Below are 27,144 nucleotides of genomic sequence, written 5' to 3'. Positions count from 1 at the left end.
ACTGATCATCTATTTCTATCTAGATGTAATCGACTCTGCTATTCCAGTCGCATTAATGGTTTGGTTTTATCGTAAAATAAAACATCAAGTCGGTCAAAACGAAGCCTCGAATCATTTCAGTTTGAGTCAAACAAGTCGGCAAAGAAATCGAAGAGCTTTGAGAACCATTCAAGGACTGAATTTGGTTTATATAATAACAGTTGTGCCAACGCGGGTCATATCAAAAGTTGGTATGGCTTTGTTATATTATTCCCAGCTCTCTCAGCCACTGTTTCATCTCACATTGGAAGCATATGTAGAATTCCTACACGAAGTACTTTTCCCAGCTACTTTTTATATGAACAACGTTATCAATGTTTTTGTGTATGCTAAACTGATTGGAGGGTTCCGAAAGTTTTTATTCAATATTCTAACATTTGGTTTGCTGAATGCAAGAAACAAAAACGCATAATATTTTTAAAGCTTTCTTCATATTATGTGTAATTTATTATCCAAATAATATTCTGTTATTTTTCTCCAATCTTTATGGATTACTATATTTTAAATAAACGCGTTGCTGACCTCTACTTTTCAACAAAGGGACGTTGTTCCAGCATATGAATTCTGTCCGCATCCATATTTAGCTGTTATTTTTTCTTATCCTTAAGGAATACATTACTTTATAAATGAAAGTTACTGACGCGTTGCTGACTTAAATCGGCACATAAATTCTTTCCCCGCATCAATTTGCAGCAATTCTTCACGCAAATTTTATTGTTGTGAAATTTCTTCTTTATTCCATTCCCTTTACAAGAGCTTTGTGTATGAACTCGTATTGTGCCTGTCGAAAGAAGATGAAAAAAGGTTACCTAGTTTGACAGATTCTTATTTAGGTAAGAGTATAATTTCGAAATGTTAAACTCGGCGCTCTTGTTTTAAACGAGGGAGGACACAACCGAATGCATTGCAAAAACTTACATTCTCAAAACTAGGTCCTTACAATACACCGAAATTAGCAAAAAATATTAGACCTAAATGATCGAATTTAGTTTTTTTTCACCTACATGCCTGATTAGAAATTCTGGAAAGTAGAAAATTCATTGCAATCAGTTTCATTTTGAAGAAAATTAGTTCATAATATTAACCTGCGTTTCAACTATGTAGCTCCTCTGCTCTCGGACACGTTTCAAACATTCGAAAACATCAACTTTTCCTTCGCTTCGAATTTGTTTCAAACAGATATGGAGAACGATAAAGGTTCCAGTTCTTCCACAGCCAGCACTGAAATGATAATGTCGTAGAAATAAAAATATTGCATTGTTATTATATGGCTACCTATGGTTTTGAGCTCATATTCCTCATAGACATGGATGATTTTAGTCTTGTACTCTTAGTTGCCAAATAAACGAGGGGGTTCGAATAAACAGGGGGAGATGTTGGAAAGTTTTCGAGATTTTAATAAACAGGGGGACCTAATTGCCGGGAAGGTTGGAAATTGTACTTCTGAAAAAACCCAACATAAGGTAAATATAGGCTAAACTCAGGCTATTTAGAGCAAAATAATGGGTCTTCTGCTCTTTGACTGCTGAAAATATTCTTAAAAATTTATAAACGGGGGGGGGGGGGTCAAAGAGTATGCTAGACGTGTAAATTTAACAAAAAGCTAAAAAAATTTTCTCTAAAAATAAATCTGGACTATCAAATTGGTTGATCCTCCTGAATGATTTCAACAAAAATTGAAAAAAGAATTCATTGAAATCTGGACTATTTTTGCCGATAAGACATTGACAACTGAAGAGCAAATAAAGAAGTGCCCATAAACCTACGCGCAATGGACGAGCAAGGGATGATCAACACCATTCTTATCATGCGTCTTGTTAACATTTTTCATCAAAGTTAATAACTCTTCTTCATTTGGAATCTGAAAGTCATTCCATCCACCGAATGCGAAATGTTCGATTGTTTTTGTGATACCAGATACCTGCAAGGAAAAGAAAATGTATGGTTTTAGAAAACCCCTCTGTTAAAGATCTCTGTCAAAGTTTCGTAACTTTCCCCCGTCTTTGCCAGTTAACTCCGGGCCATCGGGTAGTTCGGTTAGGTCAGTTCACTTCACTGAAGCCTTTGTGAGGGACTTTTGTATAGAAAAGTGGATGCAATGCAATGCTTCGCCGTCGAGAAAAGTAACCTCATTGTAAGCGACTCTAGGAATTGCAAAAATAACCGACGAATTAAGAATCGGCTACGTCTTTGGCAGGACAGGCAACAATGTTAAAACAACTAATTCTTAATACTGAGCAAAAAACAAAGATTCGATATCCCGTTCTGAAAAAGAACCAATATTGTCTCTTTCTAAGATCTTTTCAACCTTTGATCACAAGAGAGATTCTTCACAAGTTTGACATTAAAAGAAAGCAAACAATAAGTAAATTCTTGCTAACCTTCTTGTGGCACATCTTGAAACTTCGAAACTCATACACAGCGTGGCTTTTAGTTTCTGTTATTGTTACTTCAATTGATCCATAACATTTGATTCCTTCGTCAGGCCAATATTTGAAACATTTCTCCTGAAAGGAAAGCAGAAAACTATCACAAAAAGAAAAACTTTGTTTCTAGGGCTAAAAAATGTAGGCTTTGTTCGTACAACATTCTAAGAGCAGAAGGCTCAATTTTAATCTAAACCTAAGAGCAAGTTAGGACTCCAACTAAAAGGAAGGGGTGCGTACTTACTCTACCCTGGTCAACACATTGTGTCAACATGACGATTGTAGAAATATTTTTCTCCCAACACATCCTCCACATATCTTCACATGTTCCTTCCAACGGGCCTGAAAACGAAAAGTAGTGAATTTACACTCGAGAAGGTTAGACCATTGGGACAACGAAGTAACACTGTAAATTGTAAACATTTCTGTATCTTTACAAATTAGATTCTGGGTGGTCCAATAAAAGTTTCCATAAATTTCAAATTTTGACGTAGTCCGTCCTATTTGTGCTATTGACTTCAAATTTTGATATTGATCAACAGAAAAATTGAAAAATTGTATACCTTGACTTGCTATGTAAGCATCTTTGACCTGGTAACCCTGATAAAAAGTAAAACAATCAAATCGAGAATTATAATATAGAGTAAAATAACCAACGACATTGTGGATATCATGAAAAAATTATTTCACAGACCCGACGGAAGCGGGGAAGCGGGGAGACCGGGAAAGCTTCAGCTTCCCCACTTTTATGCAAATTAGATTTTTTTTCTCGAATTCCTAGCGAATTTTGTCTCATTTTGAGTCTTCCGCCTCCCAACTTTTACGGTTGTTCCATCGGGCCAGTTTCACTCTGAGAGACTAAGGGCAAATAACTTTTCATACAAGGTTGACATGAGTACTGTTTACTCAATTATCAGAACAGAAAACAAAAAGAATCTTACATTGATACGGTTTGCATTGATGTAGTCTGACCCTGGAATACCTTCGATTTCGCTCAATATCACTCGCATATCGTCATCTGTCCAAATGAACAAAAGAGCAAGTTCAAGCAGCATCGGTGGTAAGGATTCAGATCTCATTCAACTCTTTTTTTCTATCGGGCTCCACTAAACCCCCGTCTCACAGACCCAATGGAGCCCCGTCCAATTGGAAAATTTGCCCAAAACTTCGTCCACGGTGGGGAAACACCCTAAAATTTCAGCCCAATTAGGAAGTTCTATAGAACTCCTATCCCGATTGGGATTTCGATAGAAATGTCTGTCCCAGTCACTACAGGGAAAAGTTCCACGTGGGGCTGCGAGACAGGGATGTTCTATTGGTAAGTAAACAATCCGAGATAAGGCTAAAAACTTAGGACTCTTATGGCTTTTTGAGTGAAAATATTTATTGCCACTTACAAGCTCCTCTACCAACAACGCGATTCTTGTGTTTGTTAGTTGGACTATTTGCAATCTTTTGATAGTCGTCTCCTTTGTAAAATACCAACTTCTTCAAAAGAAAACCAAACAAAATTGGCAATGAATTAATACTTTATGTTTGAGCAAATCCTTAAGTATCAAGTATGAAATTTATACCCACAAGGGATTTCAGCGCGATATAACCTCAATGTTCTAATAACCACCTGTTATAGTTTGAGCACTAAACAAGTGAAAATTGTTCCTTGTAAAGTTTGATTTATCCGAGAGCAGTGGGGGAGCAAGGAGCTACATAATTAGAACACAGGTTTCTAAATGCAACTTATCTTCTGTAAAATTAATAGACGATATCGGCTTTCCGAATTCTCCCCGAACGATTACCCATGATGCATTGCGCAAAAAAATTCACGGACAATATTGACTTACTGAGTTTTTTTGCGCAATGCATCATGGGTAATCATCCGGGGAGAATTTCGTTAAGCCGATATCGTCTATTGTAATGAATTTCTTTATTTAAAGAGTTTCAGTGAATTTCTTTATTTAAAGAGTTTCAGGCCTGTAGGTAAAAAAATAAATTCAATCGTTTTAGTCTATAGGATGGACAGAAAATCTTCAAAAAAGCGGAATCGATTTTCACTTCTTTCTATATTGTTCTTGTTTTGTGGGGCTTCATTACCCTTGTAAAGTTGTTTGACAATATTTAGGCGTGAGACTAGAGTTTTATACCTGAAACTGTTCCTTGAACAGGCCTTCTTCTGTTCCTTTCTTCACATACTCGCGCAATGATTTCGCTTCAATACAGGTCTCTGAATATAATAAGAAAAGTTTAACAATCATATACAACAGGCTTCGATGTGGAGTTCGACATATATAATGATAGAGATATCATGATAAGATATATAATGATAGAGATATCATGATAAGATATATAATGATAGAGATATTATGATGAATTCAGGCAAAATGCACAATCTTTGTATGAACAATATCTTCTTACCTTGAGATTTCAGTCATTTCTTAGATAGACCATATTTAGTTGTCAGATAAATAAACAAAGCATAACAATTTAACCCAAGAAAATTAAAAATATCAAAGCCTACAAGCCAACACTTACACGTAAAATATTAAATTTTGAAAATGAAATGGATAAAGATCACAATCATAAGATGTCTTTTTTTAAACGATTGTTTAAAAAAAGACATCTTATGATTGTGATCTTTATCCATTTCATGTAGTGAAGCAAAACTGAAAAAATTCACCTGAAATCATGATCAACTTTTTACTGCATCCATCCACAACCAAATGAGTTCAGTTTGGAGTGTTCACCGATCTTTGGAGGGGTAAATTGAATCTAGAAACAAAACAGTTTTTCTACTACACCCGCTTTCCTCTCAAATAACATTTGAATCCTTTAGTGAAAGACAAGCTAGACAGACGAAATATCTCATCTTACCAAATCTTTAGCAGGGAACTGGAAACTATTGTACGGAATTTGAATTAAACGTCAATATTTATTAGTATTTCTCTGAAAATATACAGAAAAAATATGAAATAACAATGGATGTAGAACACAAGAATGATTAATCAGAGAAACATCAGATTTCTCAGTCAAGCTTTCTCAAATTACTGAATGGTCTTAATAAGTAGACTAAATCAGATTGTTCAAACATAATTGGGATGATATAGTTTAAATGGCGATTGCACACAGCCGTATTCTTACTCTCCATTTGCGAGTAAATTGAGATTAAGAACACTTTTGTTTTTAAAAACAATTTTATAAGAACATAAAGCCCATTTTCTTAGCCTTAGATTTCAGAAATAGCTAAAAGCGGATTTTAAGTCACTTTTAAGTCAATAAGTGAGTAAAGACTAAAGTAGGCATAATATTGAGAACATCTGAGAACATTCATACTAAAATCCCAAAAAATAAGAACCGAAACGAGCCTCGAAATACCTTTGTTTCTTAGAAAAATATACTGAAAAAAAGTAAAATTGCACATCAGACATTTTGATAATGATAAGAAAGCGTTGCTATGACAGCAAGAACAATGAAATTTTAATGATTGAAAACACAGCAAGCTTACGTCATCAGAATTTAAAAATAACATTTTCTTAAAACATGCCTACACATGCACTTTCCTTTTCATCATAAAATCGTATTTGTGTCAGCAAAAAGAAGAAGAAATAACATGCTAGTAGCAGGGAAATTTTTTCGAAGTTTATGATTTGTAATACTTGAATGAGTGGAATCTGCAGACCGAATCATAATTAGAATCCTTGAAAGGTTATTGGTCGTTCAACTTGTATAAAAGCATGGAAGGTACACTGAAGGTATAAAAGAAGTGATTTTCAATGAAACACCAGCTAAAAGAATTCGAAAAGACCAAAACAAAATGTTTAAACAACTATTGGGCAGAGAACAGAAAAACACTTCAAAGCAACCTGAAAAGCTAGAAAGTTTTGTGCTTCAAACAACCAAGGATCAACATAAAGTCACAGACATATCGAAAGAACTTTACGAAAAAGGTATTGTAAATACTGAAGAATATTTCGCTTTGGTGATTGATAATTTCATGACGAAATCAGAATGTGAGGAACTTATCAAGTTGACCGAATCTGTTGGTTATGACCAGGCTCTGGTGAACGTAGGTGGTGGTCGGCAAAAACTGATGCCAGATGTACGAAGCTCAGATCGTTGCATTATAGACGATGAAAGAGTAGCCGAGATGTTTTATCAACAAACCAAAGATTATATTCCACAGAATTTCTTAAATGATAAATGGACAAAAATAAGTATTAATGAACGTTTGAGATTCTTGAGATATCAAAAAGGAGGTTATTTTAAACCCCATCATGACGGGTGCTATGTTAGGCCTGATGGCAACGAGCAGAGTTTTGTCACCTTTTTCCTGTTTTTGAATGAGGAATGTGATGGTGGTGCTTCTACTTTTGTCAGCCTGAAAGATTTATCAGTTACGTATCCCTGTGAACCGAAAACTGGAAGGTTGATCTTATTCCAGCATAACATTTTTCATGAAGGTTCTTTGGTTAAAGGTGGACACAAATATGCTTTGAGAAGCGACTTTATGTACAAAAAGAGCTGAGGTTTAATCAAAAATAAACTAAACGGATTATATACTATTTCGTCATGAACTGAATGCTTTTGCATGTGAGTTTTGGCCTGTATTTATGTTTAAATTATTGATTGTTTGACTAAAAAACAAAATGATTTTAAGACTGTAACATACCTCCTTTATATCTACATAAGGAGGTTATATATAATTTTCAAAATATTCAAATGTATAAATTTATCTTTAAAATATACAAAAATATATAAGTGAAAAGACCCCTCTTTTCATCAAATTGAACATGTTTTATATATACTACGTATTAAAAATGGTAAAAAAGTTATCAAGGTTACGTACATGCGAATCTCTACAGAACTGAACAAATCTTAAATCAATAATTAAAGACTATGTAAATTGTTCGACAAAGTCAAAGAGAAATACAAATCACGATCTTTCTATCACGATCACGTTGATCACGTTGGTTCCTCCGATCACGTAATCAAGCACTTTAAAATCTTAAATCACAAAATCACAAACTTGAAAAAAAGCCAATTACGCCATCACGAAAATCGCTGGGGGGGGGGCCTACAATAACAATGCTCTTTAGTTTGAATGTCTAAAATGACATGCTTTTAATCGTACTATAACTTAAACGTGTACGGTGTGGTAAGAACTGTTTTGGAAATCAAAAATTTGTTTGCCAACAGCACTTCGCTTTATTATAGCTTGACTGTAAAGGTTCTTATTTCCTTAAAGGAATAGACAATGCGGACCTTTTATGAAATTGAAACCATTCTAAAGCATTTCAATAAAGAATCCAAAGTTAACGATATAACTCATTTACCGTGCTCTGCTCTACACTATCTTTACTTATAGTGTAACAACCGGACAGTTCCTCAATACGAAAAAATAATTTCTTTCATCAGCTCTCGTCCTCGGAAGATACTGCATCTTTAGCTAAAGCAGGAATAGTCAAAGCAGCAAAACTAGCAATAGCCCGTTTCCTCGACTCAGGAGTGTCTCTTGGGCTATCATAGCCTGGCGGCTTATTCCCTATACTAAAACTAGCCCGTCTCCGGTCTTTTTGTGGCAAGCTTCCAGTACGAGTTCTCACGTAAACAGGGTGGCTGTCTATTGCTCTCAAATCTTCGTGACTTTCCACCTGTCGGCTATTACTGATATCCATAATTCGTCTATTTCTCGCTTTAACAGCGGCTGATCTCGCTGAAGATAGGTCCGTCATACTACGCGCCCGTTTACTCTCATTCAATTGGTTCAACATGCGACGACCGGAGTCAGTGATGTCCAATTCCGGTAATAAATCAATGACATTACGTGGTAAAGGTTCAATACTATGCGACGTTATGACATCATATGAAGAATCAATTTTTTCAACAGTTTCTTTGATGACTTTCTCAGTTTCTTCTTCGATTGATGCTTCAGATTTTTCATTACTGGAAGTCAAATCTTCCTCTTCTGTTCCACCAATATTATCGTTCACTGTTATCGCTGGTATAGATGCTGAAACTGATTCATTTGTAGATGATGGATGAGTTGTCTCTTGCGATGTTGATGTTATCTCCTGCATATCATGTCTAAACAGATTGTCATTAGTTGATCCTTCAGAATCAGTGCTCTCAGCATCAGATTGCGTTTGTTCTTCAATTAAATGGTCCAGAGACATTCTACGAATACGATCCATCGATTTATCGTGTGGTGGGATCTCATTTTCTTTGATCTCGAGAGCAGTCGCACCAACTCCTTCTCCGCGTGCTCCTAATAAGAGAGAACGTCTTTTTTCTTCCCGGCTACGATGGATGTCGTCACTGATAATCTCGAGATTACGTAATGTATCAGAGTAGGCGTTCTTTGAATGTGTGATTCCTTCCTGGATCTTCTCAAGTCTTTGTTTCTGAATCTAAGATGAAAAGAACAGGTTGGGGTATCAAGTTATTTAAAACAATATCTAATTAATAGAGCGAAGAAGAAGAGCGCTTCTTGAGCTGAAAGCACCAAATTGACAAAAGAATTTCTCAGAATGTTTGCTTGTCTAGAGCGAAAAGGGAAAAAGTTGTTCTTTCATCTGCTTAAAACGCTGTATAAGCAAATGGTAAGAGATATGTTAAATTTATGTCCAAAATACTTAGCACGTGGATAGAAACAAGTTAAAAGAGAAACCTTTACCTCCAGCTGTTTATTCCATTTGTATTTCATATCAAAATACGGTCTGAAACGAAAGAAAGAAATCCCTTTGATAAAAAACTGGAGAATAAGATATCTTTCCAATGAGTCTAGCTCTCCAAAATAAGAGGAAAGAGTTCAGAAACTGGCAAGGTCCTGAATCACTAGGAAATAATTTTAATCGGATTTATTTCTGCAAAATTATTTACGCCAACCAGAAAAATCGTGAGAATTTAATTAGTTTAAGCTATTCAGCGTTTTGAAATACTTCATGAATCAAGCAAAAATCAGTTAAAAGTGGCGCTGAAAAAGCCAATTTCCTCAAGAATAGCAAATTTACAGCAATCTAATTTTTAAAATTGGTGGTTACTCTAGGTTAATATGACTAACCTTGATTTCATGATATGTTTATTGATTTTTTTGAAAAGAACTTGCACAGCTTTTTGTTTTTGTTCGAATTCGATGCTTGCAGCACGATGAATCTCCCAAGCACCCTGTGATGCAGTAGCAGCTTCCATGACCTAAAATCAATTCAGAAGAACTATCATGTTTTCACACGCTCTAAGGTAGGGAGGTATTTTTTCAGGATTTCAATAGCTAAATTTCATCAATTAATTTATGATGAATTTTTTACGGAATCACGAGTATTAACAATGTTCTAATATCAAAACAGCTGATTGCTTCTTGGTGTAAAATCTTTCTTCTCGATTTTCAAATCAACTTTGTTAATCAGCCCCCTTTTTTCTACAGTCAACTCACTCTAATTCGAACCTCTGCAGCTGTTATTAGTTGGATAGTGCTTTAAATTAGTCTCTGTAATTCGAATCTTTCTCTAATTCGAAAAAAATATTTGGTCCTATGAAAATCGAATTAGAGAGAGTCAAATGTAATTAACTTTTAAAACACTGATTCTTAATTGTCCATTTAAAATCAATCAAATTCTTTTTATTCATCACAACATACCTCTATTGTAGCTTGATTGAGCATTTCTTGTAAAGCAGGGTCCAGTTTTCCAGCAACAGTAGTTGATCTTCTTTCTGCTTCTGATACACGTTTCTTAGCATTATAATGACGACTTTGAGCTTGTTCGAATTTCAATGCGGCTTCGTGAAGCTGATTATGACCCTGAAAAAGAAAAAAATATTTCAAAAAGTCTTGTTTCAGGAAAGTCTGATCAAGAAAATACAGTCAAAGACATAGCATCTTAATTTCTAGTGGGGAGCTGCCTAGTACGTTATTACTTAAAGGTAAAGAATACTATTTTTTCTAAATTAAAAATTTCCTTCTTTTTCTTTCATCTTCATTTGTCTTCATGAAATATAATTGAGTGTTTATAATTTCATGTCTGGGCCTGAGACAATGTTTAAAATTTAAAGTAATGTAGAGCCACCACATTGCCATTCACGGGGAAGTCCACTATGTCAAAATCATTTTTGGCTTCGTACCACCAGTAGGGACCAAAAAGTGTCATGAGTTATGACCCATACAACAATGGTTAATAGCACACGCATAGGCGGTCCAATCATTTATAGGTAACTGTAGTTGACATTTTTTCAGAAAGATCAGCTCTATCTTTACTTCAGTGGCAGACACAGTAAAAGCTAAGACCACAAAGTCTCAATCAATAATGAATTATCAAGGTCCCACTTACATGACGTGCTTGTTTGAGCGCCTCATAATACGGTCTTGATTTTTCAACAGATTTGCCAAGTTCTTGATTCATACTTTTCAACTGAAACGTGGCATCTTGCATCATTTGTTGAAACAATGCTTGCGCTTCCTTGAAAAGTATAGGACGAGATTGATTAAAATCAAAAGATTAAATTCTAATGTACATTTGACGTGTGAATCATCTTAGCGTAAACATTTTAGTTGAATTTAATAACAATCATACCCAAAAACATCCTGCAAATGCAATTGCCCTATCAAATTTCCACTAAAAATATTTCCACCAAATTCAATTCAAAAATCTCTTTTTAAGATACTAATTCATTATTAAAAGGTTTTCATTTCGAATATAAAAAAATTCATTCACCCCAAATTCTGTTTCCAAGTGATTAATTCCATCTGTTGCAGCGTTCAACTTTTCAAGCTCCGACTATAAGATAGAACAACATAACTGTATTAATAGGTAAACCCTGTAGCCCATGTTAAAGACTATGAAATTTATCAATCAAGGCTGTATACACAGCAAATGTTTTCTCCTTTATGGTTCATGTTTGAAAATCGAATTATTAACAATTAAAAAAAGACACAAAATGTAAATCATATTAACCTGAATTCTTGGATCCAATTCTTCTTCTTCTTCACCATTTTCCATCTTTCAAATTATAAATATTTTCTTTTATCTTTTCACTCTGGAATATTGAAATAGAACCATTTCTTTGTCAGAAGCACAATTTATTGTACATGTTACAACCGAGCCAGGTAACCGTTTGCTGTGCCAAATAGTTTCCTTTATTAAAGTACTTGAAAGTTTGGCTCTGCCCCCAAATAATCCAGCTCAATTTTGCCCTTGCTTCGCTCGCATCTTATTGTGACTGTTATGACACAGAAAGTATGATTGATAAACTTGGTGGAGTTATCAAAACAAATTTGTTGTCAAAGAGATTAAACAGTAAGTGAAAATATAGGCCAGATATCTACAAGTCCCATGTTGCGACCACTCGTCCCAAGTTGGAGCAGTTGACGGTAGTGCCTAAGAAGGTGCAACCATCAGTCCGTCACAAAGAGCGATATTTTGATTGCACGAAAGCGCTTCAAAACACCAGCTTTTTTCAAGTTTTGTCTCGTTTACCAAACGCCTCAATCTCGCTTAGGCTTAGGAGTCAAGACTAGAACCCCCAATACGAGACATTTGCCTGACCGAAAAAAAATCACCATCATCAATTTCGTTAATTGTCAGAAAACCCTTACTCACTGGAACTACGCAACTTTTTGAAGCTTCGTTTTTTTTCGGTTGTGCTTCATTTTAAAAATAATGAAGATGAAAAGTTACCATCAATCCTGCGAGTAAAAGAAGGTATTCCGACTAGTCTACAAAAAGTGCACTCGCGCGGCGAATAGAATCTTGCAAATTAATATATGCATAAGACGAAATCCTTTCTTTTTTATGCTTAGGTGACGTCACCATCGATCCTGACTTGACAATGAAGAACCAAATTTGGCAATGCATAATTATTACGAGTGGCCGAGAAAGTTGGTGTGACACAAAATTGCGCAATACAACGAAGCGCTAGAAAAACGCCCGCTGAAAATAACTAGAAATTTATTGAATATTTCACTGATGAAACAGGATGAAGTGTCGAACTTTTTGTTTTTTGTAATTATTATAAATTCATATTTTTTAAATAATATTTTTTGAAAGTCAAAGCACAATTAAAGTGAATGATTGGGTGGATATTGGGTGGACCGGCGTTTTGCACGTCCCGAGATCGGAAATTAGACGTGAGTAAAAGACTGGGGCGCTTTATTATGTAATATTAATTCATTTTTTTATTTTTTTGCAATTGCAAAGTGAATTTTTGATTTTTGAATTAAGGAAATATAATGTAATCTATATATTAATAGCGGTGCTTTGTGTGTCTGTGTGTCACCGCTTTTGTTTTCGCTTTGTTTGTGTTTTAAAATTATGACTTTTAGTCTCTTGTTCCACAAATTTGTTTTATTGGATTTGCGCCATTTGCAAAAGACGGGGCACATTAGACTTTATTCAGCCTTTGTTTTGAAATTTGAAGGCCCATCTACATTTAGTAATTTTAATTTCTGCCCAGCTTTGCCCGATCCAGTTTTTCTCTTTTCTTTTGTTTGAAATGTTTTTGAATGTATTTAACGATCATATATCATATATATCATATATAATCAATATTTCTAGGAGATGACATAATAAATTGGGAAACAGATATCTGTTTCCAAAAAAGATGATATTGCATTGGAAACAGATTGAACTTTCTGGGGGGAAAACAGATATCAATCACAAAAAGCAAGGGAAACAGATGAAAATTTCCAGGAGAGGGAAACAGATATCCTATTCCTTATAAGCTTGGGAGAACATATATCAAAATTTTAATTCTGAAAATTGTGAAAACAGATCAAATTTTTTAGGGAAGATACTACTTTGAGACTAAAAATTTAGGTTTTGAGGAGAAACAGATCTTCATTTCTAGGAATAAGATTTTTGAAACTTTTGGCCAACAGATCAAATTTTCCAGGGAGGCTATGCCTGGGAAACTGATGTTTAAAAAAGGACCTCTCTGGATGCTATCGAGGGATTGTTTTTTTAAGCCAGCTTCAACATCCAAAGGACTTTTAGTGTGTTCAGCTACAGCTTAACCGGCGTGCAATGCCGCGTACCGGCTAGTATATTATATTTGATTGTCAATACAAAAAGATATTTCTTTACTTTACGAATAATCTGCTATGTTGGTTTGCCACTTACCCCTAGATTGTTTTAGTACTTTGTGACGGACTGACCATGGATTGCGCCGACGACAGAACTTTTCAATACACCTTTCCCGTTATTCAAATTTCTCAGAAATGGCCCGGGAAAATGTGCGCTCCACCGTTGTGTATAAAATTGTTTGGGAGGTAAAAAACGCATTTTTGCCTGCGAGGGGTTAGGGAAAGTGGGATTTATTTATTTATTTATTAAAGGATTGAGGTTCAAGGCACGCCGTGGGCCTCTAAGAACCTGTCTTTTTACAACCTCTTGTTGTTACAATTTTCTTTAGGTAAAGTTTTGTTCTGGGGCTTCCCCTGACTTTAAATTGAATGTTTTTGTCTTTCATTTGAGCATTGAGCTCATGTGCTCTCTTGCACAATTCTTTGATTGCCAATCGTTCAATAATTGTGAGGTCTTCTGTTGCTCGATAGGATGAAGGAGGGCCTTTTGTATTTTCGAATACTACCTTGATTGGTCGATACCTCCCTTCCTCCTCTCTCTCTTCCGTGAATACTCCAATCCTCTGTGTGTTTATAATTTTTATATCCTTGATACCCAGTTGTAATGCAAGGATTCTGTACTTGATAAATTTCTCGTCGTAGATTTTCGTTGTATTCTCGGGATCCTCCAGATGTTCTTTGATTCCATGGAAAATTAGGTTACATGCTGTGGATCGTTGTTTTCCGACTGTTTCACATCCTGTCATATCGAGTTATTTTCTCCACCTTATTTGATTTTTGATTCATCTGTTTGGATACAGCTTCAGCATAACTAACATCTTTCGCCTCTTGTTCTTGCTTCTTTTCGATTAAGATGTTCTCGATCTTTGTTTCTATCTTTTTCTCGAGTATGCTCATCTTTGTTTCCAGGCTTTCTTTGATTTCTTTTGTAAGAAAGTTCACATCATTGATCGTGTTCAAAAAAGAATGACATAATTCAACTTTTTTAGTGATGGTTTTAAAAAGCCTATAAAATGTGATATTTTGTGGCTACAGTTTAAAAGATTAATTCCTACGTCCCAAAATGACAAAAATTTCTTTTGCATTTGAAACGAAATTTCTAGGTGATCTTCAGTGGCTAATAATTAGCCTTTAAAGTGTGTGAAAGATTGTGGCTAATTTTTTGAGTGGCTAATTCGACCAACTAATTTCAAAAAGGTGTAGCAACTTCAATTTAAAAGATCAGTCACCCAAATTTTGCACAGGTTATATTGAATAATAAAGTTTTGAGATTATGTGAAAAAATGAGGGCTATTTACCCTTGAAAGTGAAATAATGTGGTTAATAGACTTAAAATGCACCCAGAGACAAAAGTATTGAATAAAAAAGTATAATCGTGGAATTTGAAAGTTTTTTGCTTGAGATGATACTTATTGAATGGTTTTGTTTTCATTTTTCAAGGTTACAGCATCAGAAATGTGAATTTAAAGTGGCTAAATACTCCTTGCCATTGTGATGTTTGACTTGAGAAAAAACGTTTCAACAGGCATTTTACGTACTTACTTACTGACTTTATTCACCATGTAAAAAAGCTGTAGTTATGAAATTTTGGGATATTGTGCTAAATATGTGGCTAATTCCATAGAAACACTTTTTGTAATACTTCCTGTATGATTTTGTGTTAAAATGTGTGGTTATTTGCATACTTAGTAACTAGTAGTTTTTCTTCATTTTAAGCCTAATTTATAGATTTTCCCTGTCATTTATTGCCACAATTAATCACATATCAATTTTAAAGAAAGGCATGCAAGGTATCAAAAGAAAGCCAATGAAATTTTCGAAAGTTTCAACAAGGTTAATTTTTTCACTCATGATGTGAAAAAATGTGGGTAGCACTTTTAACAATCCGGAAATTTTAGTAAGTCTTTTTAGCCACGTAGAATCACATGGCAACTATTAGTTGATACTTTTGAATTCAGAAAGTGAAAATTTGATCATCAAGCTATAATCTCATACAATTCAGGTCTTTGGAATTCTTTTGTGAATGGGTGTGGCTACCATTTAAAATGAGGACCTTTTTTCAAAAAAGTGTGAATATTAGCCGCATGATTTCACAGATTAGTAAGTAAATAGTTCAAATATGTTCTATTTTTTACTAATTTTTCAAGAACACCAGATTCATTATTTTCATCACTAGTATTTATTTGCTATTTTGTTGTTTTTAATTATTGAAAAAATATTAATACAGCGAGTTCGAGCCACAATTTTTCACATTTATCACTTGAAATTCTTTCACATGAGTATATCTTAGAAAAATTCAATCTGTGATCTTCAACTTTGAACCAGTTCTAAATTTGGATATTTAATATGTGCTTAATTGAGGCTATTTCAAAAAATGATAGAAAAAGGGTAATATTAGCCTCAAAACTACACGTTTTGATAAAAAAGAAATTCCAGTGAATTCCTAGAGTCCTAATCCACAATCCTGTATTTTCCCCTCTCTCATGAAACATTTGCTAAGAAGTTACAAGACATTATCCAAAATCAACAAAAATTGCATTTTTCCAATGTGTCATTCTTTTTTGAACAGAATCCATTTGATTTCAGTTGGGAAATTTCTTCATTTTGTACTTTCATGATGTTTTCACATGCTTTAATTTCCTTTTGAAGACCTTTGATTTTGGTGTTTTTGCATGTTTCAACTCGTTCAATCAGCTCTGGCGAGATCTTAACGCAACTTTGGCATTGAAAACTCCGAGATTTAAACGTTAAGCAAATCTGTATTTGGTAGATTGGTAGCTCAGAACAATCATAATGAACATCTCGGTGGCACTTCCTACAGGTCAGAGTGTCTTTTGGTGTTGTTCCTTCTCTAATAATGCATTTTTCTGGGGTGCAAACCTCATTTTAAGCGGCAATTCTTGGTCATTTTTATCGATTTTTTCCTCCATTTTCCTTGCGAGATTCGCCAGCTTAAAAAAGACGTCTTGATGCGAAAAAGTATTTGACGTAATGATATGATTTGAGCCTCTAACTTTTGACAGCAACCTTCTTTTGGCAAAATATTTTCAGGGTGGTATAATATCATGAATAGATTGAACATACTAAAATTTGAGGGGATTTTGTTCGACAGAACTTAAGAAAAGCTCAAAAAACCAACTTTCCCTAAGGGAACGCGGGCAAAAACGGGTTTGTTTACTTCCAGAGACCAAACGGTGGAGAGCATCAAAATAATGCGCGCGCATTAGTTTTACGAATTACGGGAAAGGTGTATTTTGGCCCTCTCATTTGCTTTTAAAAACAGTGTCCTATTTCAGACTGAATTGCCCAAAGAATTGAGACACTTGAAAGTTAGAATCATGAGAATTAAAAATTCCTTTCTCTTTCCAAAGAAATGGAGGATGCCATGTCCCCATGCCCCCTACCCAAGCTGATAGCGTTCAGCCTGGGACCAGTCTACACAGTGCACATTCCTGTGGCTGTGCTGTCCAAGAGAAGGAAAATTTTGAAATCTAAGTCTTGCTGGACTAAAAGTTGCTTGATTCTTCGTGCACTTGCTGCTGCACTTTGTACTCAATGAATTTTGTCTTTGTGTGCACCTAGGGTCTAAAACTGGCTGCACCTGACACTTGGCGAAGGAAGGGACTTTTTGCACTTGCACTTGATTTTCGATGAGTGATGCACTCGTGAGCTTTAGAGAGCCTTCTGCAACTCAACCGGATGATGATAGAAATAGAAAGACTAAAATTTAAAGGTCCAATATCAAATAGTGCAATCAAAGCCAACAAAAAACTAAAAAGTTTAAAAGTTTATACCTTTTCCATTCAATGTGAAGCCATCAGCTCTGACATATCATCAAACAAAACTGGCACTGGAATTGAGTGGCACCGGTGCCGCCGGAGGGGAACTGGGCTTATGTCCGCGACCTTTGGAATTTCCGCGAAAAACATGTAAATAAACATCGTGGTCAAACTCACATAGAAACTTCACATTTATTTCGGTCAAATCTTACTCTAGTACGTGTAACCAAGTATAGTAAAACTGCTTTCGATTTCGCTCGACGTGCAAAAAAACAAAAAACAACAACAAAAAAGGAAAAAAGTCAAGAAGAGCTACTACCTACATAGTACAAGGTACAATGACTTCACTTGAAATACCAATTCTTCAATGGACTTGTACCTTTTATGATGAAAAAGAGCGACGTTGGAAGGAGGGAGAATTACAGCTCAATCAAACTCAAGTTGTCATCGTTTTTGAAGACAAGAGAGACAAAACAAAGAAGGCAAAAGTGATTAAATTTCAAAACATTTCAAAGATTACAAAAGAAAAAAGTTCATACATTTATCCAAGCATTGTTGTGAACCTTTCAAATTGCGTGGTGTGGTTATCATCTTTTAAAATTAGAGATGAAGTATTCAACAATATTGAACATTTTTGGCGTATTTCACTCCTTGATTCAAGAGCAAGCAAAAGGTATATATATCACCAGACGATCTCAATCGAACGGAATCGACGATCGAACCAATCGAACCAAATCGAACGCAATCGACCGATTGAAATTCGATTGTCGAACGCAATCGAATCTCAATCGAATATTACCGCAATTTTCAGATTCGATTGATATTCGATTGCGTTCGATTGATGTTCGATTGCGTTCGATTGTCGATTCATTGACCCCCGGATTGTTCATCGCATAATTTCTACGGGAAATCAAAAGTAATTTCATTTGGCTTGTGATGTTTGAGAGCTTGGATGTTGGAAAGCTGCAAGAATAAAGCCAGACGATCTCAACCGAACTGAATCGACGATCGAACCAGTCGAACAACAATCGAACCAATGGAATATTACCCAGAATTTTGACGTTCGATTGAGATTCGATTGCGTTCGACAATCGAATTTCAATCGGTCGATTTGGTTACTTACTTTACTTTTGGTTACTTTTGGTTGTCTTCGAGCTTCATGCTCTGGCAAGAAACTTTCTGCTTCACACCACAATGCTGCATCCATCAAACCTGAATAAAGGAAGGATGTCGGCAGCTAAACAGTTTTCATGTCAAGAATGGAGTTAGAGTCGGCTCTCCTGCACCCTGTGTAACCATGAATCTGTGGCTCGTCTGGGATCGAACTGAGGTGCCTGTCTAGAGAGTTTTTGAACTTTTCGACTGTAACATTCTTCATATCTCTAATACTCTTGGGCATTGAATTGAATAACTTAGCACCTTGCACAACAAGCGTGCTATCATGTAGTTTTGAACTATGGGTGCGAACACACATCCTTCCCAATCTTGGGAGTTCCTTGAATTGAAATTTATTGTTGATGTTTGGAACCAGATTTTCAGCTATTTTCCATGTATACAGGATCCGATATCTCTCCCTTCTTCTTTGAAGTGAGTAAAGTTTTAGCTTTTTCAGACAATCCCAATAGTTTTTTGGAGTGCCAGTTATTCTTTTGAGAAATGATTTTTGGATTTCTTCTAATCTTTGGGTAGAACTGACAGCACTTGGACTCCATAGGACTGAGCAATATTCAATGACTGGAATAACCAATGATTTGTAAAGAGTAATCATTAGTTGGGGTAAACGCGAAGAGAAAGTCCGCAGAATCCAGGAAATCAAGTTTTTTGCTTTCTCAATGACTGAATTTATTTGATGTGTAAAGACAGCATCATCTGACATTAGTACTCCCAGGTCCTTCACAAATTTCTTCCTTTCGATATTTTCTCCTGAAGGGGATTTGTAGTGAGTTTGGTTTTTTATTTCTTCATCTGGACCATAGCGTAGAAGTTCAAACTTTGTGTCATTTAGTTTCATGTTGTTTTCTTCAGTCCAGTCATAGACTTTTTCTAGTTCTTTTTGAAGAATTTCAACATCCTTTGTGTTTTTGATTGATTTGGTGGCACGTGTATCATCAGCAAATGATTTCATATACAGTACAGTACTTTTTCATCAATGTCACCAATCAATATTAGAAATATAAGAGGTCCCAATACACTGCCTTGAGGGACTCCTGAAATTACTTTCTGGGCTTTGGACTTGACACCATTTACTATTACTGTTTGATATCTTTCAGTAAGGAATGATTCAATCCATCTGTGGATTGGTCCGGATATACCCAATTGCTTTAATTTCCCAAGTACAACTGCATGATCGACTTTGTCGAAAGCCTTTGAGAAATCAAGGTAAACAACATCTGCATTCGACTGGTTCGACTGGTTCGATCGTCGATTCCGTGCGATTGAGATCGTCTGGATATCATTATGATTTTTTTTAAAGTTCACGACCGACGGTACGGCCCGCAAACAAATAGCAAAATATTCTTTTGACCCAAAAATAGTTTCAGGCCAATCTTGGGCCATAAAGTCTTGGATTTTTCCTTTCCTCCCCTTGGAAAACTTGGCCCGAACCATGCCAGTTTACCGTCCTTTTGTATAAGTTTCCCATTTCTGCACTAAGATTCTTGTCACTTTTCTGAAATCCTTTTGCTATTTTTCCCGGGCTAACATAGCTGTCAACTCTCCCGCATTGGACGGGAGACTCCCGCATGCCAACGTCTTCTCACGCAGGAAAAAAATTCAGCCAAATCTCTCGCATTTTTAACATTTTCTCCCGCTTCTCCCGCAAATTCTACGATTTTCTCGATTTCCCCAAAAAAACTTCCAATAAAATTGGACTTCGCAGGAAAATTCCCTCGATTTCCTGATTTTTCGATTCAGAAAAATTGGATTATCAGGGAAAATTTTTCCGACTTAAAGCTCTCCCACATTTTTGCGAGGCAAAGTTGACAGCTATGGCTAACCGGCAGGAGATTGAAATGGGTTTGTCTCTAAAGGTACGGGAAAATCTTGTTCTTACTCATTCAAAATGGCCTAACTTTCCAATTCCGAGGCTTATTTTTCAACTACCCAAAGTTCTGGTCTTTTTCCGCTAGAAAACTGGCAAAATAATTTTAGTGCGGAAATGGGAAACTTATACAAAAGGTCATGTTTGGGACTTATTCAAGCTCAAAATTGACAAGTGTCCTGAAAAAGTTCAGGCCATACTGTTGGTCCCAAAAATTCAGACAAAAACAACGAATAATTAGTGTTACACATAATTACTCCAAAAACATTACACAATCCTATCGTCTTACACGCTTTTTAATAAGGAACACCTTTATAAGGAGCTTGAGGCAGAAAAATAAGGAATTGCTAACTGAGATAGTTATGGCATGTCTCAAAAACTGAAAATTAATGTAATTTTTAGATCGCATTAGTTGACAGAAATAACCAAAAAAATGACTGAACATGAAGTTTTAATGACGTCATCAATTATGACATCATAATCAGTTTTTCCAGGTTTTTCATGTTCCTTATTTGAAAAAACGTGTTTATGTTTTTGGAATCATTACATAATATTTTCACTGCTAGTTTTTGGAGTCAAATGGTATGAAGTCTTACAAAATTGCTTTAATCAATTCTAACTATTAATATATCGGAAGTACTGTTATTGTCTCTCGCCTATTATAGACCTTTTCCTAATGGCGATAGCATGTTGAATTAGTTAATAAGAACTCCATCCCAACTTTACCTTGAATTATAGGTTTGTTACTTAAAACAGTTTTACAATTCTGCAGGCCACCTTGCGATTATTCTATGAAATTATTAATATTAGAAAAATTTATGCTAGAGGAATTATTTATTGTTGTTTGAGTTATTTTTGTTGTTTTGTGTTTCCCTCAAATCCATTCAAACTTGAGTTCTATTGCAAATTACAGTATGTTGAAATTTTTTAATTGTTCAATAGGGCATTGTGACAAGAGTAGATATACACTGAGCATAAGCTTGATCTTTTTTGTTATTTTGTAATATATTTTCTGCTAGCTCATAAGCTCAATGTCTATAAAAAATTGATATTAAAGATAGCTCTTAAACTTTCAAAATAAAAGATTTTAGGTTGTTAAAATATCATTTATCAATAGCAAATTTACTGAAGACTTGCATAATTTTTAATCAATGTTGGTCTCGGAACCAAATCCAGGGGCAGGATTCTGGAGTGGGCAAATTTCCCGAGGTTACTTATAAAACTTCATGAGTGAAACGAGGGAAGTTGCACAAGTTAGAGAAGGATGATCACGTCTGAGGCATTTCTCACTCAACTTATTCTATTCTGGGATATATACTTTACAAATCTAAGCTGGAGCTAGATCCATCACCTTCAAGTGTACGTCAAAATTGATGAACGTGAAAGGCTATAAAATATCAAATATTTTCAATTAAAATTTTCACTTCATTTGAATTACTTCTTATTCTTAGTGAACAGAAGGATAGAGAATTGTTGAGAATCGCTTATGAGACTCAAGAGGTTCTTATTGGTGCGTCCAATCAACTTCAGCAGCAAGGAAGACAACTGAACTCAGCTGCACGCACTATGGAAAACATGCATAATGATATTACTGTAGCAGAACGAATCACAGGTGATATTGAATCTTGGTTTGGTGCTTGGAGAGTTAAAGGAAGATTTGAAAATGAAAATACAATGAATGAAAGAATGGACAGTCCTCTTGGGAGTCAATCAATTGACTACCCAGTATTATACGGCAAGGTTATACAGGAGAGTCACAAATCTGGACAGGTTGTTTTCAAAGATAATAATTTTGAGCTACTCGATGAAAAGCTTGCAGTGGTTTATTCGATACCATTACAACAGATCTCTGAGATTGATGTACATTCACCTTGGGACATAACGATCTTGAAAAGATCCCTTGGTAAACCTTTGATTCGTATTCACCTGACATCTGCAAGAATGCCTTTGATTTTGAAAAATCTTCAACAATCACAAGGGCCAGAACTGGATCTTGAAACGCTTCCTCAAGAAACAAAAGAAGTAGATTTTATTGAAGAGCTTGGAGAAAATAAGAACGGTAAGAATAGACAATTCTCAGTTCGATTTTTTTTCCCGTGGGACAATGGAGGGCTTTTCAAATGGTAGGGAAATCAGATAGCTTAAAAGTATACATTTCTTTTTACTTATTTAAATGTAAATGTTGAGTCTCTTAGGACGTCCATTGTTGTATATATGGACCGTAGTCGTTTCACTTAGAATCAACTTAATGTCTTTAGCAAACTTGAGGGAATACTTAGGAATCAAGGAATGTATTATAAAACAGAAAAATGAAGCGACTGCTTATGTTGAAATTTTCGTCGTGAACGCACAAAAGACGACGAAAATTTCAACATAGCAGTCGCTTTATTTTTCTGTTTTATAAATTTGCTGCTTTCGAATTTTATGTCTTCTAAGAAATGTAATGATGTTATGTTCAACATTTCAGACCATGCAACAACATCATCTTCATCATCGCCTACCTCAACCACATCTGTTTTAACCAAACAAAAGGAACTCGCAATGGATGATGCTGCAGAACTAAGCAAAGTATTAAACAAAATGAAATTTCTTGCTTCAGATATCAATGTAGAGCAAGACGCTCAACTGAAACAACTGGACGATTTAACAGAAGGTGTTGATAGAGCAACATCGCGTTTTAATGCTACGAATCGAAGGATTGAGGATACAATGCGTTAAATAGTCCAATACACGCTTTTTTTTATAAGAATATCTTCTATAAAAATATCAGAATGAAAATTGACCAAATCGTAAGAATACCCTAAGAATACCCTCTAGGGTGAATTTCACAGAATTTGATAAGAATACAGACATTTTGTATTTGGTTAACAGAAAAATACTGCTTCCTTTGTTAGAGATAAATTGAAGCTTTGAGGAAGAAATGTAATTTTAACCCAAATGTTCACTCAAAAGTCCAAAACTCTCAAATCGATCATTTCTCATGTTTGTAAAAAAGTCAAGTCTAAAAAGGTAAGAATACGTTAAGAATATTTCATCCTCAATTTTGGCACTTTCTTAAGAACACTTGACCCTCATCCAAAGTACACTATTCTTATAAAAAAAAGCGTGTATCTTTTATGGGTTTGTTTTGTGATGAAGATGTGGTCATTTGATATTTCTGTTTTCTCCCAAGAGCAAAACTTTAAATAGTGCTACACTATCGATATCAGATGGAAATATGCCTCTGTTTTCAACTATGTTCTGGTATTTCACCGGGTAAAGTCAACAATGTTTGACTTTTATTTTTAAGACTGAATTTTTCAATATTTATATGTCGATATCATTGTGAATATAAGTTTTTAGAATTTGTTAGTATGCATTAGAAAAATATAGACAAGTTTAAGTTTAATAGCGTTAAAATTTTATACAAAGCTAATGTCTATTCTAATCTTCTAACACTTCGAAGCCAACCCTTATCAAAGCCAAAAACCAAATTATCTCCATCTTTCTCAAATTTATTTCAAGTAACCCTACATGACCATGGTTGTTATATAAACAAGCAAAATCATGATGTCATACTTGTAGGAGAGCAAAAATTGTTTTGATTGTGGATTATATCAAGTTATTTTCCTTCTTAACTGTTCCAATGAGATTGCTGACCCAAAAAAAAGTATTAGATCTAGATATTAGAAGACGCCTCATTAATAAGAATATGAGAATTTCCAAGTCTTTCATTGTACCAGTAAGTCACGGTTAAACTTCCAGTATCTCGAAACAAAATCTTCCTTTGAGCAAAAGAAACCAGAAACCTGGGTACAATTATGAAATCTGAAAAGACTTGAAAATATACAAGCGTTACCTACTTCAAAATGTATAACATTTAACTAGCCGACGAGACATCAATCCTTGTCAAAGTTCTCCCACATAACAAACTTTATGATCATTAAAACTGGACTAAGAACTGTTAAATGCAAATATTTAGACTACAAACGACGTAATTTTTTCTTTAAGAAAAGTGAGCATACGTGATAGTAGGTTATGTAACTAGATACATGAAAAATAAATTTTTATGCTTATGGGCTTTTTAACACGTTCACTCTGGAGCATTTTTCAATATTCTTCAAGGCCTAAAGATTACTACATGCAGACTTAAAAAATGCAATTCCCGAATAAAAAAGCAAAATTTTCATGTCACACGCCTCGTAATCTTCCATTTCTCGTCTATGAGTAGTCCCATTTCCTTTAAAACCTTGCAATGAGTTTCAAAATAGGTTCGTGACAACTTTTGGAATAGATTAGATAATTTCGGGGGGCTTGGCTAGGGAAAATAGAAATAAATTATCCGGAAGGTTTCATTTTTGACTTGAAGCAATCACATACATGGTCATCTGAGCAATTCAGGGGGTATAATGGCCCAACTTTGGAGATCTTTATAATATTATAAGCCTTTTCGGTCCTTAAGAGTTGCGATGCATAAAATCTAATTTTAAATCATTGAAATGCTAAAATATTTTGATAATCATAATTGAAAGTCAATTAATCAATTTGATTGTCAGTAAATTGGGATTCACAGGCGAAATAAATCAGGGGTTAATGGCTCTGGTTTTAAGTAAATGCTAACTATATTTTAATCAATTTTAGCCCTTTTGTCGACAGAAATGATTATAAGTGGGTAGGCCGCACAAAGCCATGATTTAGCCCCCCCCCCCAATTAAGCTTATGTTTAACGCCATATCGTGACTAAAAAACTAAAAAATGATAAAAGATATCATATTTTATTATTCCATTCGTCGATGATAATATATCCGATGATCACATTTCCCTGCAAACCTCAAACTTCCGGATCACAGATGTGAAGTTTCGCACCTAAAAGCATGGTTGAAATATATTGAGAATTTTGGTTATTTTAACTTTTTTCAAGATTTAAAGTTCCGGCAAGAAAGTCCATTTTGGGCTATCTCTTTAATTTAATCGAATATTTCAATTTGGGAGGGGTTGGCAGACTTCCAAGCTATATTATGAGCCTTATTGGACTATTTTTGAGTTCCTAAGTGTTAAGTCTCATGTTAAAACTCTACCCTTCCAACTTACTTTAGAGCACTTACAAATCGATTTTGGTTTCCAAACTTTTGAAAATATTGAGTTATTGATTGCTTTAGGAAAACAAACAAACTAAATAACTAAAACCTAAAAACTCAGACTATTAATTTTCCATTTTATAAATCAATTATCTGCTATTCTTGCCTTTTTTTACCTCAAAATACTGTGATATCTTCTGCTTGCCAGGTAAAAAAAACTCCAGGTTTAATGAGGCTCCCCAGCGGACCTTCAATTCACGCAATCACGCAATTTTCTTTCGCAAATTTCACGCAAAGCTTTCCGATTCACGCATTCACGCAATTTTTTTAATTTTCATGTATTCACGCAAGTGAAAAAGCTCATTTACGCATTCACGCAAACCGCTAGGGGTCCCTTGAATGAAGTTGTCATCTGTTCTTCTTTATCATGTTTATAGCCATGTTTTCACAGTGGTAGGCTTGTGTTCAAGAGCTTTTTTGTTTTAGTCCTGATTACCCAATCAACATAATCAAAAAAGATACAGACGTCATTAAACCTCCTATGTTTTGAAAGCCCATATAAAGAAGCGATTTCAAAGCTTGGCTAATTATAGATTTTGTACGAGTTATTTTGAGCATACAGTACTTTTTCTGAAGGATGACTTTGGAGTTTATTTGAACAGTCTTTCAGATAGGAAATTGTAACTTCTCATAGAATGCTGAGAAGGAAGTCAAATGAATATGTTTATGATGAGCAGTCAAAGACGAGTTTGTTTCGAAAGCTAACGAATCTACTTAAACTGAGCTTTGAATTTAATCAACAGATCATTCGACTACTCATGTCATTCTCATCGAACCTTTGCCAAATAATATGGACCCGGATCTTTTGGTTTCGGAAGCCGGACCAAAAAATCTTTAGACAAAGGTGAAACCCTACCGGTGTGTCCCTAAAACACCCCCTTCTCATAAAGAGCCGGTAGGATTTTTTCAGCCAGTAATAATAATAATAATAATAATAATAATAATAATAACATATGTTTTAAGTGGCATGCTCCGAAAAATTCAAAAGCTTTTAGGCAGCTGGAGAATTGTTTCCACGAAGGGCCACTGTGAACAGAACAAGAACGAATACGGAAACTGAAACAAGAACGATAGGCAACAAAGAATGACTTCACGAATATTTAAAAAAAGAAAAAAAAGATATACGTATTATATATTAATCTCTGTATGATTATTGGAAAAAATATGATTTAGCTTTGGATTTGAAAGTGACCAAAGATTTAGTTTGGCGGAGGTCGGTAGGCAAACTATTCCAAATGTTTGTAGCATTGTATAAAAAGGTTTTAGAATCAAATTTATTTCTTGTTCTCTGTATCCGAATTTTCTTTTCTGATCCAGCTCTAGTATTTACACCTTGCGCATCGGGCTCACCACCATTTCCACAGAGAACGAAACGTTTGGATAGATAAGAGGGACATGTCTTTTGGACAGCCTTGAAAGTCATGAGAGCAGTACTGTAATCAGCAATTTTTCCAAAAGGCTTGTTCATTGGAGTGACCCGATCGATTTGTCTAGACAAAGAATCAAATCGCCTACGAACATGCGATAGAGTGTTGCTCCAGGTGTTAACGCAATATCCGAGATGTGGATATACCATTGCATTTACCAATAACCGTTTCGTGCTATCGTTCAATATCGAACTAACCCTTTTGATTTTATTTTATCCAAGATAGGCTCTTTGTCTAACAAGGCTCGCATG

At 35.1% G+C, this 27,144-nt stretch overlaps 4 protein-coding genes across 4 annotated transcripts; 2 read left to right on the top strand and 2 right to left on the bottom strand.

Moving 5' to 3' along the window:
• Positions 1 to 451: 451 nt before the first annotated feature.
• Positions 452 to 5,436, bottom strand: LOC136824831 (receptor-type tyrosine-protein phosphatase alpha-like). Its single transcript, XM_067080802.1, has 11 exons — positions 5,334 to 5,436; positions 5,140 to 5,231; positions 4,607 to 4,686; positions 3,863 to 3,953; positions 3,407 to 3,483; positions 3,029 to 3,065; positions 2,710 to 2,807; positions 2,421 to 2,546; positions 1,806 to 1,960; positions 1,125 to 1,260; positions 452 to 820 (listed from the first exon to the last, which is right to left on the bottom strand). Exons 2-11 carry the CDS (start codon positions 5,147 to 5,149, stop codon positions 773 to 775), a joined length of 858 nt encoding a protein of 285 aa, XP_066936903.1. The 5' UTR covers positions 5,150 to 5,231; positions 5,334 to 5,436; the 3' UTR covers positions 452 to 772.
• Positions 5,437 to 6,182: 746 nt separating this feature from the next.
• LOC136824830 (uncharacterized) lies at positions 6,183 to 7,060 on the top strand. The gene has a single exon (XM_067080801.1). The coding sequence runs from the start codon at positions 6,274 to 6,276 to the stop codon at positions 6,982 to 6,984; it is 711 nt and encodes a 236-aa protein (XP_066936902.1). The 5' UTR covers positions 6,183 to 6,273; the 3' UTR covers positions 6,985 to 7,060.
• On the bottom strand, positions 7,051 to 17,386 carry LOC136824827 (SH3 domain-binding protein 5-like). The gene is made up of 8 exons (XM_067080799.1): positions 17,325 to 17,386; positions 11,405 to 11,486; positions 11,165 to 11,227; positions 10,781 to 10,909; positions 10,093 to 10,254; positions 9,520 to 9,650; positions 9,133 to 9,175; positions 7,051 to 8,866 (listed from the first exon to the last, which is right to left on the bottom strand). Exons 2-8 carry the CDS (start codon positions 11,447 to 11,449, stop codon positions 7,871 to 7,873), a joined length of 1,569 nt encoding a protein of 522 aa, XP_066936900.1. The 5' UTR covers positions 11,450 to 11,486; positions 17,325 to 17,386; the 3' UTR covers positions 7,051 to 7,870.
• A 171-nt stretch (positions 17,387 to 17,557) lies between these two features.
• Positions 17,558 to 23,154, top strand: LOC136824828 (synaptosomal-associated protein 47-like). Its single transcript, XM_067080800.1, has 3 exons — positions 17,558 to 17,982; positions 21,801 to 22,408; positions 22,817 to 23,154. Exons 1-3 carry the CDS (start codon positions 17,648 to 17,650, stop codon positions 23,065 to 23,067), a joined length of 1,194 nt encoding a protein of 397 aa, XP_066936901.1. The 5' UTR covers positions 17,558 to 17,647; the 3' UTR covers positions 23,068 to 23,154.
• Positions 23,155 to 27,144: the final 3,990 nt, after the last annotated feature.

Source organism: Clytia hemisphaerica, unplaced genomic scaffold, assembly GCF_902728285.1.
Source record: "Clytia hemisphaerica strain Z4C2 unplaced genomic scaffold, Clytia hemisphaerica genome assembly, whole genome shotgun sequence".
NCBI lineage: Eukaryota > Metazoa > Cnidaria > Hydrozoa > Leptothecata > Clytiidae > Clytia > Clytia hemisphaerica.
Note: the sequence above shows the minus strand (reverse complement) of the source record. Positions and strands in the feature narration are given on the sequence as shown.

Coding starts and splice junctions, on each gene's coding strand:
- LOC136824831 (XM_067080802.1), bottom strand. Junction 2,808..3,028: donor TGCTTACATAGCAAGTCAAG/GTATACAATTTT, acceptor TTTCGTTTTCAG/GCCCGTTGGAAGGAACATGT. Junction 1,961..2,420: donor TCAAGATGTGCCACAAGAAG/GTTAGCAAGAAT, acceptor TTTTCCTTGCAG/GTATCTGGTATCACAAAAAC.
- LOC136824830 (XM_067080801.1), top strand. CDS start 6,274: ATGTTTAAACAACTATTGGGCAGAGAACAGAAAAACACTTCAAAGCAA.
- LOC136824827 (XM_067080799.1), bottom strand. CDS start 11,449: ATGGAAAATGGTGAAGAAGAAGAAGAATTGGATCCAAGAATTCAG. Junction 10,255..10,780: donor CGCTCAAACAAGCACGTCAT/GTAAGTGGGACC, acceptor TTTCTTTTTCAG/GGTCATAATCAGCTTCACGA. Junction 8,867..9,132: donor AATGGAATAAACAGCTGGAG/GTAAAGGTTTCT, acceptor TTTTCATCTTAG/ATTCAGAAACAAAGACTTGA.
- LOC136824828 (XM_067080800.1), top strand. CDS start 17,648: ATGACTTCACTTGAAATACCAATTCTTCAATGGACTTGTACCTTTTAT. Junction 17,983..21,800: donor GATTCAAGAGCAAGCAAAAG/GTATATATATCA, acceptor TCTTATTCTTAG/TGAACAGAAGGATAGAGAAT. Junction 22,409..22,816: donor GCTTGGAGAAAATAAGAACG/GTAAGAATAGAC, acceptor TCAACATTTCAG/ACCATGCAACAACATCATCT.